This window comes from Dicentrarchus labrax, unplaced genomic scaffold, assembly GCF_905237075.1.
Source record: "Dicentrarchus labrax unplaced genomic scaffold, dlabrax2021, whole genome shotgun sequence".
NCBI lineage: Eukaryota > Metazoa > Chordata > Actinopteri > Moronidae > Dicentrarchus > Dicentrarchus labrax.
Genome location: NW_026136719.1, coordinates 10,434,297 through 10,453,089, shown reverse-complemented (window position 1 = coordinate 10,453,089; position 18,793 = coordinate 10,434,297). Strand labels below are relative to the sequence as shown.

The 18,793-nt window shown below is 41.2% G+C and overlaps 1 protein-coding gene across 4 annotated transcripts; it reads right to left on the bottom strand.

Moving 5' to 3' along the window:
- Positions 1-352: 352 nt before the first annotated feature.
- secisbp2l (SECIS binding protein 2-like) lies at positions 353-18,547 on the bottom strand. 4 transcript variants are annotated; one of them, XM_051379247.1, is made up of 19 exons: positions 18,442-18,547; positions 18,232-18,339; positions 14,039-14,232; positions 12,486-12,813; positions 12,215-12,353; positions 11,054-11,274; positions 9,978-10,002; positions 9,745-9,860; positions 8,772-8,882; positions 8,537-8,647; positions 7,401-7,568; positions 7,063-7,204; positions 6,610-6,785; positions 6,317-6,449; positions 6,045-6,207; positions 4,762-4,982; positions 3,807-3,961; positions 3,494-3,713; positions 353-3,284 (listed from the first exon to the last, which is right to left on the bottom strand). In XM_051379247.1, exons 2-19 carry the CDS (start codon positions 18,250-18,252, stop codon positions 2,662-2,664), a joined length of 3,267 nt encoding a protein of 1,088 aa, XP_051235207.1. In that variant the 5' UTR covers positions 18,253-18,339; positions 18,442-18,547; the 3' UTR covers positions 353-2,661. The 4 variants fall into 4 exon arrangements, with proteins under 4 accessions (XP_051235207.1, XP_051235208.1, XP_051235206.1 ...); XM_051379248.1 differs by having other exon boundaries at positions 9,745-9,857; positions 18,232-18,522; XM_051379246.1 differs by having other exon boundaries at positions 18,232-18,521.
- Between the last annotated feature and the right edge of the window lie 246 nt (positions 18,548-18,793).

The following is an 18,793-nucleotide window of genomic DNA, read 5'->3' as shown; positions in this document are numbered from 1 at the left end:
GTCTATGAAATATTAGAAAGCAGTACAATATATATATATATATATATATATATATATGGCTTTTACATTTTCAATAAGCCCATCATGACTCCTTTAAATAGCTTGTTCTATTAAAGGAATACTCCAAAACCCAAAGATATTCAATTTACTATCACATACAATACAGAAAAACATCAAATCCTCACATTTCAGCATCTGGACACAGAATGTTTGGCATCTTTGCTTAGAAAGTGACTAAAATTATTAATTGATTATTAAACTAATTGCAGATTCATTTCCCATCTGCTGCAATCTAATTGTGTACATGCTGATGAAACAACAGTGGATACAGGATGAGGCACCAGTCAAGTGATTTACATAAACAACATTTTAATGATGTTAATCATCGGTCCATATATGTTAAGAGTGATAACAGGATTATGAGAAACAGCCTCTAACAATGTTGCTAGTGATGTACAGTCTGAAGGAGATGTTCTTAAATATCCATATAAAGATGAGGAACACGCTGAAAAAAGTACTTCATTGAACCGTTTTTTAGTTTTGTTTTTTGTTCACATTAGTTACAAGACCTTTACCAGTACGTATTTACATAGTGCAAAAAACACACTTGTTGTCAATTAACATACTTCAAACACTTTGATGGAAGTCATAGCAACAAAAAGCCTACACACAGCATAACGTTTATCAAACTAGAAATACTTTCATAATTTCCAAGTATGATATCCAGTACACTGTCATCTCCCATCTCGGGGCTTCACATTGCATACAGCCCGACATACTGCATTTACACACCGCATCGACTGGCTGAAATCTCTCTATGATTCACTATCAAATTGGATTTCAACTGTTTAAATGTTAAAACTATCAAATGGCTTTAAGAACAGGACGATTGTATTTGTTTTTTAATACAATGCAAAATCAACATCTCTTTTGTACACTTGTATTTACAATGGATTATCATTAGTATGTGCATGACTTTGTGAAGACATGTTTGACTTCCAGTGGTGACTCTGCCCAATGAGGGAGCTTCTCAGCTGTGGTGAACTGACATCAGACTACTGATTGCAGCTCAGTCCCCACAAAATCTGTCTATAAAATCTAGAAAAGCTCTACAAGGATTCATTTTCAGCTGTAAACAACCATGTCTGTTTTTTTGTAAACTTGGGCATTTTTAAACTTCATAAATACCAGTAAACACCTGCTTGTCCTATTGGTGAATTTGATTTAAGTGGCATTTTTTAAAAGGAAGTCAATGCTGGTGAAAACGATGACAGTAACTAAGTTCTGCGTTTACGTGCTTATTTACCGAAACACAAAATATCTTGGATGGAAGAACTTAAAAAAAGATCTCAGTGTTGATGGTACATTTGATAAACGTGCCTCTAAAATACGGTGTTAGGTCATTACCAAGTAAGAGACAGCTTGAGGCTCCCCATCAGGGAGCAAAACACCACCAGAGAGAACAAAACAGGAGTACTTTTTTTTTTTTTTTATGAAGCACAGACAGCATCTGGGAACTCAAGACAATTCCAGTCAAGAGGAAAACAACCCCAAATAGTTTCACACGAGGCAAGATCAATATGACAAACCATTATATACTGTAGTAGAACCACATAGACAAGGTTATATACACAAAGCTTGTTTTGCTTCTTAGAAGTTAAGTTGTTTGAATCATCTGAATACAGAATGGGCCACTTATTATTTGAACATTAAAAAAAACACTCTCTGAAGACTGATGGGTGGGAGTGGTTTTGGTAGAAAGACAGAACCCCTGACACTGTAATATTCTGTAAGGAAAGCTAAATACCAACCAAGGAGTAATTAAGAAATGCATGTCTCTCCTTCCGTCATGGAGCAGTCAGGTGGGAAATACACACACACACACACACACACACACACACACACACACACACACACACACACACACACACACACACACACACACACACACACACACACACACACACACACACACACACACACACACACACACACACACACACACACACACACACACACACACACACACTTTACAAATATAAAGCTAATGAACACAGCAAAATAAATGCAAACTATGTGCCTGTAAAACACACACACACACACACAAGCACAGAAATACTTGCAGAGCGGTAAACTTTCTGAGCTCTGTATAAAGTAAGATGGGAGCTGAAAGGTTCCAACCTTCCTTCTCTGTGAGCTACAGACAGCAGTTCAACATTGTTTCAGCGCTCATCACTTGCTCCCAGAAACGTCCCTGACTCTAATTGAGTTCAGCTTCGGAGGAGGAAAATCCAAAACTTCCCTCTGAATTCAAGTGTAGCAGGTTATGGGCAGAAGAAGAAGTGAGGGCATCCTATTAAATTACACGATGAGTGTTTTTTTTTTTGTGTGTTGGTGTCAATTACTAAACCCTCAAACTGTGTTAGTTGTCTTTTGGTCTGCGACCCTGTGTGTTTGTAAGTTGGTCAGTTTCTGTGTGTGATGTTAATGGTGTGTGTCTGTGTCTGTGAGTGTTGGTCAGTTGGTTGGATACCTGAGATTATGTCTGGTGTCAGGGGTTAGAGACAAAGGAGATAAACTGCTGGCTGTTGTGAAGAGGGATGTGTGTGTGCAACCGAGGACAGAGGGAATGAGTGTATGTACAGAGGAAGAGAGGTGACATCAACCGGCCTTCTTAGCCTCCAATTGCTCTTTTCCCTCAATCACTGTCTCTGTGATGTCTGCTGAATCGAGGTCCTCCTCGTCCTCACTCTGTCCTCTATCCTCTTCGTCCTCTTCCTCTTCCTCCTCCTCCTCCTCCTCTGTACTTTCCTGGCTCTTTCCCAGCTGCAGGTTTTCCAAGGTCTTCGACACCCAGGATTCAATGCGACTGCTGAGGGTGGGCACCTCCACTGAAATAGGCTCAGGAGTATAGTCCTCCTCCTCCTCTTCCTCCTCCTCCTCCGCCTCCTCCAACATCCCGGGGACCAGGGTGGAAGTGGTGGAGGTGATGGAGGAGTTCAGTGGCCCCCTACAGCTCCCATCCAATGAGCCTGTCTCTGTGCTCTGCTGAGAGGCAAGCTCCAGCCGGTCGTCAACACGGACCTCGTCTCTCTCACTGGTACCCTGTGTCAGAGGCGCTGGTCTGGGCTGAGGAGCAGAGGAGCAAGACGGGGTTGCGTTGGGGGTAGCTGTCAGGGCGTCACTGTCTCTCTGGGTGGCTGTAGAAGGTGCAGGGCGGCTTGGTTCAGCTTCTACAGGCTCCAGGGAATCTGAAGTCTCCACCATACTCCTCCAGTTGGTCTCTGAAGGAATTAATTGATTTGTTATGCTCCATTTTCTTATCTCATAAACAAATACTCACTACTTTATACTTCATTTCCAACTCTCACTTAGTAACTCAGTAAGTCACGGACTATCATGTTTGTACTGCTTGGCCTGCTTGCTGCGGTCCAGCCAAAAAAAACTATGAGAAAGGATGAAAAAGCAGAAAGACAGAAATGTGGGAGCTTACCATACTCCTTTTCATTGACCTCTGAGATGGGCTCAGAGAAGATTGAGCAAAAGGAGATAGCAGAAGCAGCAGAGTGGTTGCGGTAATGCCCCATTTGGTATGGGACTTTCTTGTCATTTTTCAGAGCCTCCTCAGCCTGCTCTTGCTCCAGAGCCGACACCATGTCCTTGTAGGCCTTCCTAGCCTCTTCTGTCAGAGACACTAAACGGTTGAAGAGATCCTGAAGGAGGAAGAGGGATTTAGGGATCAGATGGATGGATAATAAAGTAATGACAGCAATGTATTACAATTAAAATGAATGGGAGTGCCTTACCTCGGCTCCAGAATAGTTGAAAATGCCAACCACACTAACAGGCACTAGTTTGTTGACGCAGCGTCCTAGAGCTTTTCTGCCCAAGGCAAACACAAATGGGATCTCCTGCTCCCTAGCCATGGCAATTACATTGTATAAAGCTTCATCCAGACCACCTATAACACAGAAAACAATTAGTGACTCAAATGTACAAAGAAATATAAATACATGAACAAACAGAACAGAAAATACCAGCTAATGACAAGGATGCAAAAACCTGTTGTTTTAGGAATAACTAAAACGGAGCTACACTTGCATTCTATCATTATGTGACTCCTGGGTTTGTACGCAGTGTAGTGTGTGTAATAATGAGTTTTTCTGTTTTAGAATAACTGATTTCTTGTGCCCACTTGAGTGGGCAGTGGAAACAAGTTGTGCACACAACACTGGCTAAAAGATCATCACCTTTTAAGTTGATATGGTGAACTTGTTAGAAAATAATTGCTCATTTACACATCCAGCAGCTACAGAGGAACATAATTAGTTGAGTCGTTTCTTTTGGCCAACTGACAAATGTAAGACCAATATTGACACTGTTTTTGATTTCTGCCAACTCCTGAGGAAAATGTTCAGCAGCTTGTCGCTAACTGTGTCTTGCTGCTGAGCACGTAGCAGAGAAAACGACGCAGTGAGAGCAGTGACAGTGAACCAAAACAAGTTGCTGCTGCACAGATAAACAATATGCTGAAACTCATTACCAAGCTCCATAAAGCTGAGGGCAGCTGTAGATTCTGGTGATAATTCTCTGAAGTTTAATCACGACAAACAACCACTTTCACATTGTCACTGATACATTGTTATTATAAAAATATCAATTATAGCCGCTTTAAATATGTATATAGCTCCGATGGTCAGATCTAGAGCAATCTGATCACATAAGGACTGATGCTGGAGATGTCACAGCAACATGCTTTACCTTTTGCCTGAATCTTCTCACAGTTGGGAGAGATGATGACACACTTAATTTTATGCAGCTTCATGTGCTTGGTGACCTCTCTGAGACCCATGACCAGGCGGCGTTTGGATTTGGCCTTGGTAGGATCCTTCTGGTAGACCCGCTCCTGGAAGCGAACCAGTTCCTGCAACAGCAGAGTCACGCTCTCATCGATCTCCTTGCTCAGCACTTGATTACAGTACCTGCAGAAGGAAAAAAGAAGAAATAATGGAGGTTACAGATTGTCCCTTTTAGGTGGCTACCAAAAAAACACTGACAGCCACAATAATGTTAACTGCTGCAAATAATGCTGCAATATTAATTGATTAGTTAACTGACCAAAAAAAAAAGAATCACACAACTTTGCTAATTGATTAATAATGAATATAATTTGAAAGCTAAAATGGTAAAGATTATCTGGTTGTAGCCTCTAAATTGTGATGATCTGATTTTTTTCTTTGTCTTTTGCAAAAGTTAATTGAATAGCTAAGAATAGGTTTTGGGGTGTCGGTCAAACAAAAAAAGCAATTTGATGATTAATGAAAATTGAAAAAATGAAAATTATCATGGGCCTTTTTGACATTTCACAGACCAAACAATTAACTGAAAAATAACCTTCAGACAAGTATATGTTGAAAATAATTGTTTGTAGAAGCCCTAAAGGCTTTATTCTTTGTCATGACAACTTTGTTTCGACTGCTTTTTGGCTGTTACGCTTTGTTGCCATCTGGGCTTTTTTCTGAATCAGAATAAGCCTTGCAGTCTTTAATGCATACTCCCAGTAGTGTTGTGGTTCGATGAAATATCTATCGGAAGGTCGACGTAGTGTGGCCTGAGGAACAAGTGTCCCGGAGGTCAGAGCTGAGAGGAGGAGCTTGGCTCCAGAGGCCTTTGGATGCTTTAAATGCAAAAATCTGTTAGAAAAGGGTGGGCTGGGACAATAGGCCTACAGCAGAGGACACAGAGGGACAAAGCTGTGTTTGTGACCACTGGCATACATTTTTGCTGAGAAGGGACAATGTGCTAGGCATCTGTGCCATACTCTACAATTCTTTATTGTACAGACCCGCCCTTAAAAACACCCCATAACTTCCAGAGTACATTTCTCACAGCCTAGGCACTGGGATTTTTGAGTGGGACAAGTATTTGCTTTGCGACCCATTTTTTTGTTACCACGTTGTGCATTTGAGATATTCCAATGCCGGGGGTTCCTACAAAAGGTCTGCCCCGTTCTAACATTCTGTGGGGTTAGAGTGTGCACTTACTCTCTGAAACGTCGGCTGTGGATCTTGGTGATGGCGTTTGAGGCCATGGGGCTCCCAATGCCAGAGCTGGCAGGGGAACCTTGGGATACTGGGGTGATGCTATATGGAGAGTTCTGACTGGCCGGGGAAAGGGAGGCATCACTGGGTACGCTCAAACCGTTGTCTGTGGTACAAACAGCAGACCAGAAATAACAATTAGAAAATGTATCATGGATTTAAAAAATAGGAACAACGGAATTGTTTTAATGTCATAATAATACATTTACACTCACCTTCTTGGGAGGCAGGCTCGCGTGGAAGATCATCAGTAAAATGTAAACACTCCTCCCCATGCTCCTCCTGGCCTGAAGACTCTTGTTCTATACTCGTCTTTCCTTTCTTCCCTTCACGTTCCTTCAAGATGATCTACAGAAAGACAGAACAAATACAGAATGTCAAGGAGAAAGCCACTTAAAAGATTTGCAGGTTTAAAGATCTCCAGTCCTTTTACCAATTTGTATGTAGGCTAAATAAAATCTTCGTCCCATGTCTCCTAAATTATTAACTTAAAACTTAAATCATTAACCTTCTTAAGGGCTGTTGGCCGTTTCACTTTGGGGATCTCTCTCTCCTTCCCTCTCTTGATACGTGGTGCAGTGGAATCCAGGGAATTATGTGGGGCTGAATATGGCTGCTGGTGACCCTTCAACATCGACGGTACGCTGGTTGAGCCGGAACCATGGAATGGAGTAGTTGTTCCCACTGGAGAGAAAGACAGCAAAGTTAGTATAAGTGTGTGTATGTGCACAGTTAGGTACATAAGGTTTGGTTTGGGTTGGGACTCTCAGGTTTTGATTCAACTTAATGGTAATGGTCTGGCCACTCTAAAACACAGCAAAACTACACAATAGGGCACTGAGAAAGTCCTACATTCGAAGCAAGAACACTGGCAACAAGTAGACAATCACTAACATTGCAGGGCTGTTGTAAGGTGTTCCTTTAATTTCTATACCACTTGTTTGATAGAGTTAATGAATACCTGTGAAAGACAGTGGCTTGGTATTGGTGAGCTGTCTGGCCTTCATAGCCTGCTGTTGTTTCTCCAAGGCTGCCAGCATATCTCCAAGGTCCAGCTCAACAGAGGTTTTACTCTTCTTCCCGGCTGCTTTGGTGAATGCCTCCTACCGGGCGGAGAGAGAAAAGGCAGAACAAGGTCATACTAAAGTACCAGTCAAATACATTAGATACATACAATAAGATCAGAATGGTACTCATGACCAGGCAGTGGTGAGGAATTTATGAAAGGAACACTTCAACAAGCCTAAAATTCAAACTGTCCAGTGTGAAATGACCAGCAGACACAGTGCAGGTTCATACCTGTAATTTCTTTTGTTCCATGCTGATTTCAGAGTACTCCTGTGCAGTGGCCAAGGCAGCAGCCAGAGCCTTCTTCCTCTGGCTCTTGGCCCTCTTGGGAACAGAGGTCGTAATGGGGATGGGTGTTTGCACAATGTTGATAGGCGAGTTTTCTGGTAGATTATCCAGCTGTGATACATGTAGAGACACAAGTAAATATTTAGTAGGGGGGTGAAGATTACCTGATACAAGAGTCAGAGATTGGACTGCATAGATAAATTATACACAGTACATTAAATACATAAATCATTACAGCTGTCAAAAAAAACATCTTTCCAAATATTTCTCTGCCCTTCTGTGCCTCTAACCTGTGTATGAGAGGTGGTGCATCCTATTTATGCTTTTCCTACTGGCTCACAATGTTTCCCAATGAAATACCAACTTCAAACATCCATAACATTCACACACTGAATAAAATGTAGCTATCAGCATGTACAAAAATCTGCCATTGCATTTGCAGTCTTCAAAATGTGCCGTGGTATCATAAAATATGCTGGGAACAAGCACACACACCTTGCAACTAATTTAAGAAGATGGTATGCATGCTGACAGTAAAGTTACAGAGAGGATTAGTCAACACAAGACGAGTAATGCAGCTAATGCTACTTCTAAGCTCCTCAAAGCTTAAGGCAAAAATGTTACTGAAGCTATGTGAGGTTTTATTTACGAGGAGTTGCACCCATACAGTGTTATTAAAAAAATATTTAGGAGGGATGACACTGATCTGGGTACTGTCAGCAGCGTTTTAGTGAAAAATTCAACCTGTTTAGTGATGTGAGTATTTACTGCCGTTACTGTAGCAGATTATAATTATCTGGGAGATTTCTGTTAGTATATAAATAAAAATTCAGGAAATTACTATGTTTTTAGCAATTAGTCACACTTATCCATTTGAATCAGCTTTAAATTACAGTGTATTGCATCGTTGCAAATTTATATTCATCATTTTTGTATAAGATGGTGAACCATGTATCTAGATACATTTCAAATCATCTGAGAAAGAGATACACACCCCTAGTATTTAGTTAAGACTGCAAACAGTCAGCACATGATACAGTGAGCATTCAAAGTCTTTTTCAGAAAGTGCCTTCGCTTACCAGGTTTTTAGGCAGTTTAGGTTGCGTGTGTGTCTGGGCTGGAGTAGATTCTGGTTTGGTGCTGCGTTGGGCAGCCCCTCCAGTAGCCAGATCCGGGAACTCATCTTCATCCTGACAAACATGTTGAAAATATGTCAGCACAACAAATAAACTCTGCCTAAAATTAAGCGTGTGTGATGGTGACAATGCTGCAGTGAGAATTTATTACAATGAAATTCCCCAAACACACTCTCACCTCAAAGTAGAGGGGCTCTGGGGTGAGCTCAGTGCCAGTGACCACTGCTGCCTGTAGCCTTTGTTCTGTCTGGTTGGGTGGCACACGCCCTGGATAGCCACTATGGAAATCCTGAAAGGCAGAAAGACACACAGAGAATACAGGAGTCAGACAGGTTAGTGCTGGTATTTGTAAGTGTGTACAAAAACACAGTACTGTAAGGTATTGTGTTTTTGTGCACGTACTGGTAAGCGAAGGAAACAAGGTGTGAAAAAAGGCTAGAGGGAACATACCAATGCTTGTAAAAAGCACAAGTTGTTTGATTCACATATACACCCCTGTAAATGGCTCTTTAGTTTGTTTATTGACTATGTGTGACAGACTCTACTTATGTGCGTTATGTGAAAGATGAAATGAGTTTTCACAGTGCTCTGCTCAAATTTAGGAGTGCAACTGGATGTCCACAACACATAAAAGGTTTAACACTTTTGAGGAGTTCTACTTTTAAATGCCAACAGTATGTTAATGTTTCATGTGTTGGAATACCACATATATGTTAAATGTGTGTCAGGTGTGTTATCAAATAGCAATTACATGAATTAGCATCCTTAATTTAAGCCATGCCAATTTTTAGGCATGTTAATATTACTTAACATTTTCTTAAGAAAATGTTGACACCAACTGTCTTAACTCCTGTGCTTTCCTGGCTATTCCTTCTGTTGATATCACTGTCTTCAGTTGTAACTACTATTACTACTGCTGCTTATTTGTTTTCTAAGTGCATGTGGTCTCTGTTCTCGACAGAATGGAGATTTACCAACATTGATCCCTCCTCATCTGCTGCTCAGTAAGCTTTGCTGCGACTTAGAGTCTGAAGCCTTTACGTCAAAAGTAATTGCCTTTTACCTATTCGCATTACTTAATACCAGAGTTGTTTGCCTGACAAATAGCAGCCTTTTTACTTTAGTGTATGCTGCAATGGGATCTACTGTACCTGTGAGAAGTTTCTCTGTTCAGGATTCTTCCTCTGGTCTGCTCTGTGAAACTGGCCATTCCTGTCTCCCCAGGACTTCGGGGTAGCCTGTGAGGCTACATTTACCCAGGTACCTGCTAGAGAACAAGAACAATTTACACTAAATTTCCATTCATTTGTAATATGTTATATGAATGATGCATAAGAAATATCGCTATATAAAAGCATGCTGTGAAGATGTGAATCTGACTTACCTGTCATTACACCAGCCTCTACTCCCTATATAACACAGGAAATGTGGAAAGAGTAGAGAAAAAAAGACAAGTTGAGCTATCTATGTTAAATATGCTAATGAGTGTGATTCAAACTGTACTCAACCAATGCAATGAACATATATGCTTTTGTGTGACATCCACTTTCAGCCTGCAATTTAGTTTTTAAAATTCAGATACAGCTACTGACACATTTCAGTCATCATTTCCTACCTACCTCCAAACAATGAAAAAAATAAACTTTATGCATTGCAGTAAATGCTTCATTTCTTCAGCTTGTAGACTTGATATGCAGTTGATGCAGAATGCAAAATGCATGTAATAGTTTTGCAAAGTTAAAGAACGTTAATATTTCTGGGACTTTTTCTCACAAATTCATCTGATTAGTCAGCTGTTACTCCCAGACTGTGTATTAATAATAGATAATCAGCTCAACCAAATAAATTGTCAAAATCAAATAAATCCTATCTTATCCTTAATGATCAATAACATAGTACCCTGTCAATCAATTTATTTAAATGACTTTTTTGGAGAGGTATTCAGCTTTGAGTAGGCAAAGAAAATTCAATTTACGTAACTTACTATTACTTGTAAGATTTAGGGGGATCTATTTGCAGAATATGGTAGAAACAAGATATAATATTTATAAATGTGTTTTCATTCATGTATAATTACTTGAAAATAAGAATTGTTGTGTTTTGGTTACCTAAGAACACACCGACTACAGATAGGACCTTTTGCGTTGTTTGTCATTTGCCATAGTTTCTCCTACACGCTAAGAAGGGGAAGATGAGCCGATGCCACTAAATACTACACACTGGACCTTTAAGAACAATCAACTTCCTTCTTCCTGACTTTCTATCTGCATAGCTATCTTTATTTTGTTTCCCATGTGTACTATGAGTTTTAAACTTCTTTCTAGACAGTGCCTATCAAATCAGGAATTAAGGAAGTATTGTTCTGAAGCACTATCAATTTACCAATTATGAGGTAAAAACATATCTTCAGTTTACTGTAAGTCTGTTGGGTCTGGAGGTGATGGCAAGTTGCTGACTTACTGTGGGTGCTGCTGCATTCTCTGCTGTTCGTTGTGTCCCTGCTGCCTGGTTGTGTTTGGGGCTACAGTAACCACTGTCACTGTCTATATCTGCTTCACTAGCACCCTGCTCGTTGTAGATTTCACCTGGATGGGACGCCCGTCTTCTCTTTGTTCGGTTCTTCCACAGCAGGGGACTAGCCCGCTCAGCAGCACTACGCCCTGACACCTCACCTGGGAAATCTGAGCACAAAGGAGGAAAACTCAGACCTGAAATGAACTTGTTACATAGTAGAATGAAACTGCTACCATCAATAAAACACGAGGAGGAAGAAGGACTATAAATACTGTAAATGAATCAATAGAGACTTATGAACAAAAACTTGGACCAAGTTTACTTTGACCTAACTCTATGACGTTTTTCGTGAGGCATCAAAACAACAACTGAGCAGCCAAACTATTTACACAGGGTCATTAGCTTTTTTGGGAACAGAGACATCATTGATGACATAATGAGCTGCACACATGTTAACCTCTCCAACTGGTAACTCTGCATTCCAGTTCTTTAAGAAGTTGAGTACAAGCATCATCAACATCAACCTGTAAGACCAGACACTGCTCTTACTGGCATTGTGTCCTGCTTCCTCACTGAAAGGAACTATTTTTGCTCACAGGCAAAGCAGCTTACTTTAAACAAAGTCTGGAATGTATTGGGCCTCGGGTTCTTTCAGCCGCAGGGTTGAAGAAGATCACTGACGTTGGCCTTACATTTGTCTGGATATGACTAAGAATTGTTCCACTCCTACAGCTTCACATATTTATTTGGCACTTTTTGTTTTATAGTTTTTAAATTGTTGCATGGGAACTCTATCTTTAATACAGTGTCACAGCCGCTCATGAGCGCGTCGTCCACTAATCAGAAGGTTGCTGGTTCAATCCCCGGCTCATCCCATGTCAAAGTGTCCTTGAGCAAGATACTGAACCCCAAATTGCTCTTGATGCTGTGCATTGGTGTATGAATGTGAGTGACTGAGTTAGTTTCTGTTTGTGATGGCCTTTGCCATCAGTGTATGAATGGGTGACTGTAGCATGTAGCGTTAAAGCGATTTGAGTGGTCGGAAGACTAGAAAGGCAATATACAAGTACAGTCCATTTAACATAATTATTGCTGCAGTATTCTTACCGGTTTGCTGTGCTGCATCCACCAGCATGACTGTCTTGGTCCTACCATCAGGCCCCAAGGTGCATACCTCCTTCTGCACAGCTACACTCCTGGTTGGAGGCCGGCGGCCCCTTGGAGGCTGGCAGACACCCAACTGTTGCTGAAGGAGAAAGATAAAGAGGCAGAGCAAGCTCACTAAAGACTGACGATAAGGAGGGAAACTTTTTAGTGATACAAATAACATATGACGTCAATGTGATAATATCACAATGAAGCTGTTGACCATCTGTACCTTTGGGAGAATGTTAGGTCGGACCATGCCTCTCCCCCTCTGACTGGCCATACCATATGCTGGCCCCAGAGGCAGTGGTCTTTCACTGACATCTGCTGAGACAGGGTTGACCACTCCAGCTTGCACAGGACCTGCATAAGTGCCAGGGAAGGGCTGGTAGAAGCCCATCACAGGTGGGCACGGAGCAGGCATAATCTGGTAGTAAGCATAGTCATTGGAGACAGGAGGCTGGGGGGACGACAAGATGGGGTAGGCCAGGTATGAACCACCAGGGCTAGGGTTAGGCTGCTGCCAGCGCAGCTCCCCTCCATTATACATAGGATGTTGCCTGTGAAGCAGTAGAGAAGTAACATGTTAAATTATTTCTGATATTCTACTCAAAATCACTGATTCTTTTCAGCCGATACTTTTGAATGCCTTTTGAGCCATTCTGGATTTTAATTTTTAATTATTTCTTTACGTGTATTGTTCTTCGTTATATGAATCCATAAAAGGAAGGCTGTGCTGCAGCTTATATTGTCTTAATACTAAGATATTTAGTTGTAAAATGTTATTTTAATGTAGGTCAACTTTTGGTTAAGTGTGCACTGTGCACCTGTTTTGTGTGGGAAAGAAAGAGATTAAAAATAAATATAAAATTCTATATTGGCAAATATTCAATGTTAAGAAACTCACATTCTCAGTTGAAAGAAACTGACTGTGCCATCCTGAATTAATCACACAGCACTTTATTAAGGGTTTTGGACTTTGTTTCCCTTATTTAAAACATTTCTCAGTTTGTATTTTCTCTAAACATGCAGTGATGTTAGGAAGACTGATTAAAATGGGTTATACAAAATAAGATTAAAGCGCCTTAGCACGAGTGGGGTTCCAGAGAGGGGTGATGTCCGGGTTAACATCTGTACTGCCACGGTGATGTGCATGACGGTTGGTTTGTCAGGGGGTGTGTACATGGTATGCAGAAATGTTGATAAGGATCCAGATGACATTTTCACAGCCAGCCTACTATAGCGAGCATTTCCTTGCATTCAAATATGGGGGAAGGAAACAAAGGAACGGATGTGTGCAGGATACAGCATATCACTTTGGACAAAGAAAGAGCCACTGGAAACAGATTGTGGTTCTCTGGACTGTAACTCTGGGGAGGTTTCCATTCATAATTAAGCAGTCTAAAACTACAGAGCATCTAATGACTCTAACCCAGTATACTGTTTAAAGGAGCTGATTGTGATCGCACAACATTAGGGACAGGCTGTTATTTTCTTCTTATTATAGCAAACAGTACAGTAAATGAATTATTCTGAAAATAGAAAAGGTCCAGAAGAGAGTGGATTGTTCTTGAGTGGTTCAAAATGGGGACACCAGACTTCCCACAATGCCACAAGGAATGGCAATATTTCTTCCAAAGTTAACAGCTTTGGGAAATCTATAATCAGCAAGAACCAGAAACACTGGTGCCATTAGCTCAGAGTTAAACGGGATTGGAGGAACTGCCTTTTGAGTTTCACTCATTCCCAATCCCCCCCGCCCCCCTGCTGTGAGAGTAACAGTACCTGTTGGGTTGGTTCTCTTGGACGAAAGGGTAGCAGGTGATGAGGTAGCTGGGTATGGGAGTGGTTTCCACCCCACCACCCCCTCCTCCTCCTCCGCCGCCTGCCTCGCCAGAAAGACTCATGCTGACTAAGGATCCTTCGAGACCTTTCTTCTGTGGGATGAACGGTTCCACTTCTGCTGAAAGCTTCACATCCTGCACAAAGACATATGGACAGCCATTACTGTCACACTGTGTACAACAGCAGCCAATTAATGACTACATGATGCACGAGTGAGAAAAAGGTATACGTCTAAGAGTAGAGACCTATTTCTCAAATTGCTGAAATAAAGTCACTCAAGTTAGTCATCACATTATCTGCTTGTCCTTCATCAAGCTCACTGATTGCCTTTTCTTTATCAACAAATCATTTTTATTTATTTTTTATTGTTATTGCCATCCCACACCTATAAAATGGGATAGTTGTAGGGTGGAAGCAACAATCCATATCAACAAAGTCATGAAAACCCACAAACGTTCCTCCATAATTGGACTTAATTATTTCGGTAGGTTTGTGTAGTTTGTTAAAATATCTCTCTAGGGATTAAAATATGTAAGGCTAAAGACACAGCCTGCTAACATCAACTCTCAGAACATTGTAAAAACTTCTACTGTATGAGAAGATATGTCCAGGAATTTAAAATTGTTAACTTGAGTACAAAGTGTCTGATAGAGAGACCGATATGCACCAGCAGACTGACTAACCTCATTTATTTTGTGGTAATCAAAGTTGAGCAAAACATTTCCTCACAGTTTTCCATTTGGTTTACAGTCTTGAGTGCCTACAGCCATCAATAAAAAGGGTGTCAGGCCTTACACAAGGAGATAAAACCTTCTTGAGTTTAACAATGACATAACACACAACTGCCACAGTATCTAAGGAAAGTATGCAACATATTAAAAGAAAATTTGATAATAGATTTCTCTTGTGACTAACAATTCTACAGCTGGATAAACAGAGGTGAAGAATATAAACAATTCTTTCTTCTTATTAATATGGTCTACAATGACGTGAGTCTCTGTACCTCAAAGCCAAAAGGAGTTCGAGGGAGCGAGGGAAATATTTAATTTTATAATGACTATCATCTGCAAAGCTATTGCTAAAAACAACACTCAAAATAGACAATAAACGAAAATATAAACAGATAATTGTTGACATACATTTAATGTGTCATTGTTTGAGGCCTTAAGTTGTTCAACCCCCTCAAAGCCTGTGACAGCACCAAGGGAAATACACCAGACTCACCCTTGTTGTGAGACATATACTGTAGGTTATTTTTACCAAATTGAGGACTAAATTAACATTTTTTTCTTTCCAACTAGTTCCAACCAGAAAGGAATGACAGAAAACCAGAAAAAAATACCCCAAAGTATCACTTTTGGATTACATTTCAGGTAACATATGCGTTGGTGCACTCAGGCAAAAGGTCAATTTACTGTTTTTAACTTACAACAAGATATACATACAATTCAAATTATATAAATTAACCAATAAAACTATTCTGTCAAAAGACTGACATATTTACAGCCGGCAAAGGCACACTATTGCACTCTTCTGACTCAGTCTGATTTTATGGGTCCCCAGATTTATGGCCCTGACACATAGTCAACAGCCAGGCTGTAGCAAATGATACAGCAGGCCACAGAAAGGCCAAAGATTATAGGTCTGGGGCACTGGAAGGCAGGCTTGGGGGAGAAACACTAAAGTACTTCCGGGCTCACTCAGCCATTCCAGAATATCGTTCTGTAGAAAACGGAGACACAACCAAATGGGTAGGATATGCTCAGTGATGACAGCAACTAACAGGCAGGCCTATGTATATCCTTAAATTAAAAGGCAAAAAAATAAAATTGTAACTGATAAAATAACAACTGTCCCTCTTGTTCTGTCCTTCTTCACTGTCTTTTTCCATTGCTTTCTGGGAGCATCTTTCACACCTCTCAGTGCTGCTCCTTTCACATCATGGTGGCACTGGTCTAACCCAAGGTGTCAGCTCTGTCCAAGAGGTCCTATCAAAAATAATCAGCTATTTTGCAAAGGATGAGGAGAGGTGACAGGGTTCAGAGTACAAAGACTCCCCCTCTCTTCTCTGAAACAGTGGTCGGGATGCATGAATAGAGCATCAGTGCAGCCAGTGGATGTCACACAGACAGCTATTGTCTCCCACTGCTACTGTCTGCATGCGCTTCTCTCACTTTTCCTTAGGTAATCTATAGATCCCAACCTATATAAACAGAGTCATGTTGAATGGAGCATGTTATGCCAATTCAGTAAAGACCAAGCTGATAAAGAAAGATTTTTACAAGCCCCCCAGGGAGTAATACCAGCCTCCATGGCCAGACTGATATGTCTGCAGAGGTTGAGATCTACAGTAGTTGGTCTGACCCTGTACGATGGTACAGTATAGCTGATAGGGTGTTGTTATAGGATTAAGTTTGAGAGGATAAATTAGGGACAGTACTACAGGATAAGCTAATTATAAAGCAAGCCATAGCATGGAGGCCTCATGTGCACTGACGGAGAATCTTGAATTCTTAACAGCAGTGTAGAAGTCCAACTATATATTAAAAAAAAAAAAAAAAAAAAAAAAAGCAGAGCTGGTCAGCGGATCCATCTCTTGATTCAACCATGTGCGTCTTTGTGTGTCGTTGTGTATCTGTGTGTCAGTGAGAGGGTGAGTGAGAATAGCTGTGATTGTGAAAAAGGCAATGAGGTCAGACCCAGATGTGCATTCATTGGGGATGACAGATCTCAGAGTGATTAGACTGGGGGCTACTGATCTCACAAGCCCCCGTTTGTGTAAGCACTTACTCTCACAGCAGTTGCTTTCAAACACTATCCGATGGTATCCGTTTCTGTACTGAATGCAAGGTGGGCTCTGCGGTGTAGTGCAGGGTATACGCAGGTATATGGACACATCTAAACATATATCTACATACATCTAAAACCCCTCTGATGTGCATCAATCAGTAGTTCAATACTCAAAATGCATAATCACGTAGATGTCTCACCCTATAGTCTGTGTGCCAGTATTGATTACAAAACTATGCACCTCTTCTGTAGCTATTGTTAGGGGCATAAATTAGTATGTATTAGTATGAGTATACCCCCGCCTCACTACACCACTGGGTGGGCTGTGTAGTCAAGCATGACCATATTAAACCTTTTAAAGAGGTTTTCAAATTAAGGAGTAAAGGGGGGCAGAACTGAGGAGTATCACCACACATATTCAGAAGCAGCTAAGGCAGGAAACCCCCCCCTCTCCTCATGTTTTCAGCCAGAAAACACCATCGTTCAATGTGCAAAGCTAACGGGGCACTGGCAATACGCCTTGGGACACCAAACCCAACCAAAGTTAACTTTCTGCATTGCAAGCAGCGTCAGGAATGCCATACATGCAGAAGAACCAGACATTCCTCTGTTGACTATCCACGAAACCTCTCCGCCTCTCCCGACAACAACAACCATCTCATGCACACATTCCTAACTTACCTGACTGACACCTTTTAAAATCAACCCTGCGTCTCCACGGCATGACTAAGCAATACATTTTAAAAGAGAAAGAAAAAAAACACACATAAAAGCTGTAATCTGTCGCTCTGATCAAAACGAGAAGCGTCGTCAGATGACAGCTGAGCTTACGTAGCTGTAGCCAGCTAGCCATGCTAACACTTTAACACACAACGCCTTTTGTAAAGAAAAAAAAAAAGTCTCTCATGAAGGAAACATTGTCATGGAAATAAATTAACGTGGTTTTAGTGAAATACACAACACACACACACACACACACGTTGCGAGAGACGACAACACACATCCGTTATCTTTTGTTATTAAATGCGGTTACCGTTAGCTGGTTTAACGTTAGCTTACTAGCCAAACGGGGACACCATTGATAAAAACACCTTTCATCGTTTAGAGCCTTTACTTCGGTCAGCGACATAAATAACTCCTGTAAGTCTCCACCGAGCAACTCTAATGTTTCTACTCGCACCAGCGGAACAGCTTTTTGGGGCCTCATTACAACAAACGATACGATGAGTCTCCAAACAGGCTAAAGCTTTAGCAAGAAGCCTCCCCACCACACACTCCTCCTCTTCCTCCTCCTCTTCCTCCAAACTACCTACTGAAAACATAATTATAAAATAAAACTGTACCTTATTGTCACTAGCGTCCATGTCAGTCGTCAACGCCGCGACAGACCCGTCATTGGCCACAATGCGGACGTCAGGATGTGGGCCCTTTTAATTTCTTCATTGTAAATACTAATCAGTTTAAAAAAGGTTTAAGATAGAGAGATATATAAATAAATATAAATATAAATATATATATAGAGAGAGAGAGACTCACACCCAGCTCCTACTGACCGCTAACTGTTGCTAGATGCTGCTGCGTCAGCTGGCTGCGCTGTGCACACCAGCAGCTCGTCGCTCCACTGAGAGAGAGAGAGAGAGCTGCTGCTGTCAACACCAGTGCAAATGGGAGTCACCTGGAAGGGAAGCCGTCGAGGCCCAAAAAGCTGCAACTCTCCGGGTGAAAACGCGCTACGCTACGTCATGAGTAGATGTACGCTGCTCGGGAAAACTTTGGGTTTATTCGGCTTTTGGAGGAAATTTGAGAATGTACATAAAATGCATTATAACTTTTCCAGGTGATCTTAATTTGACCTTCTACTTAAATGCCCGACTTTCATGATGTAATATCACTGTAGCATCATCT

Bases quoted from the DNA above. Each gene is read 5' to 3' on its own strand.
- secisbp2l (XM_051379247.1), bottom strand. From the start codon at position 18,252: ATGGACGCTAGTGACAATAAG. The intron at 7,569-8,536 runs GTAAGCGAAGGC...CATGTATCACAG, and splicing joins CTAAACTGCCTAAAAACCTG to CTGGATAATCTACCAGAAAA. The intron at 6,450-6,609 runs GTTAATGATTTA...GTCTTTCTGTAG, and splicing joins GGCCAACAGCCCTTAAGAAG to ATCATCTTGAAGGAACGTGA.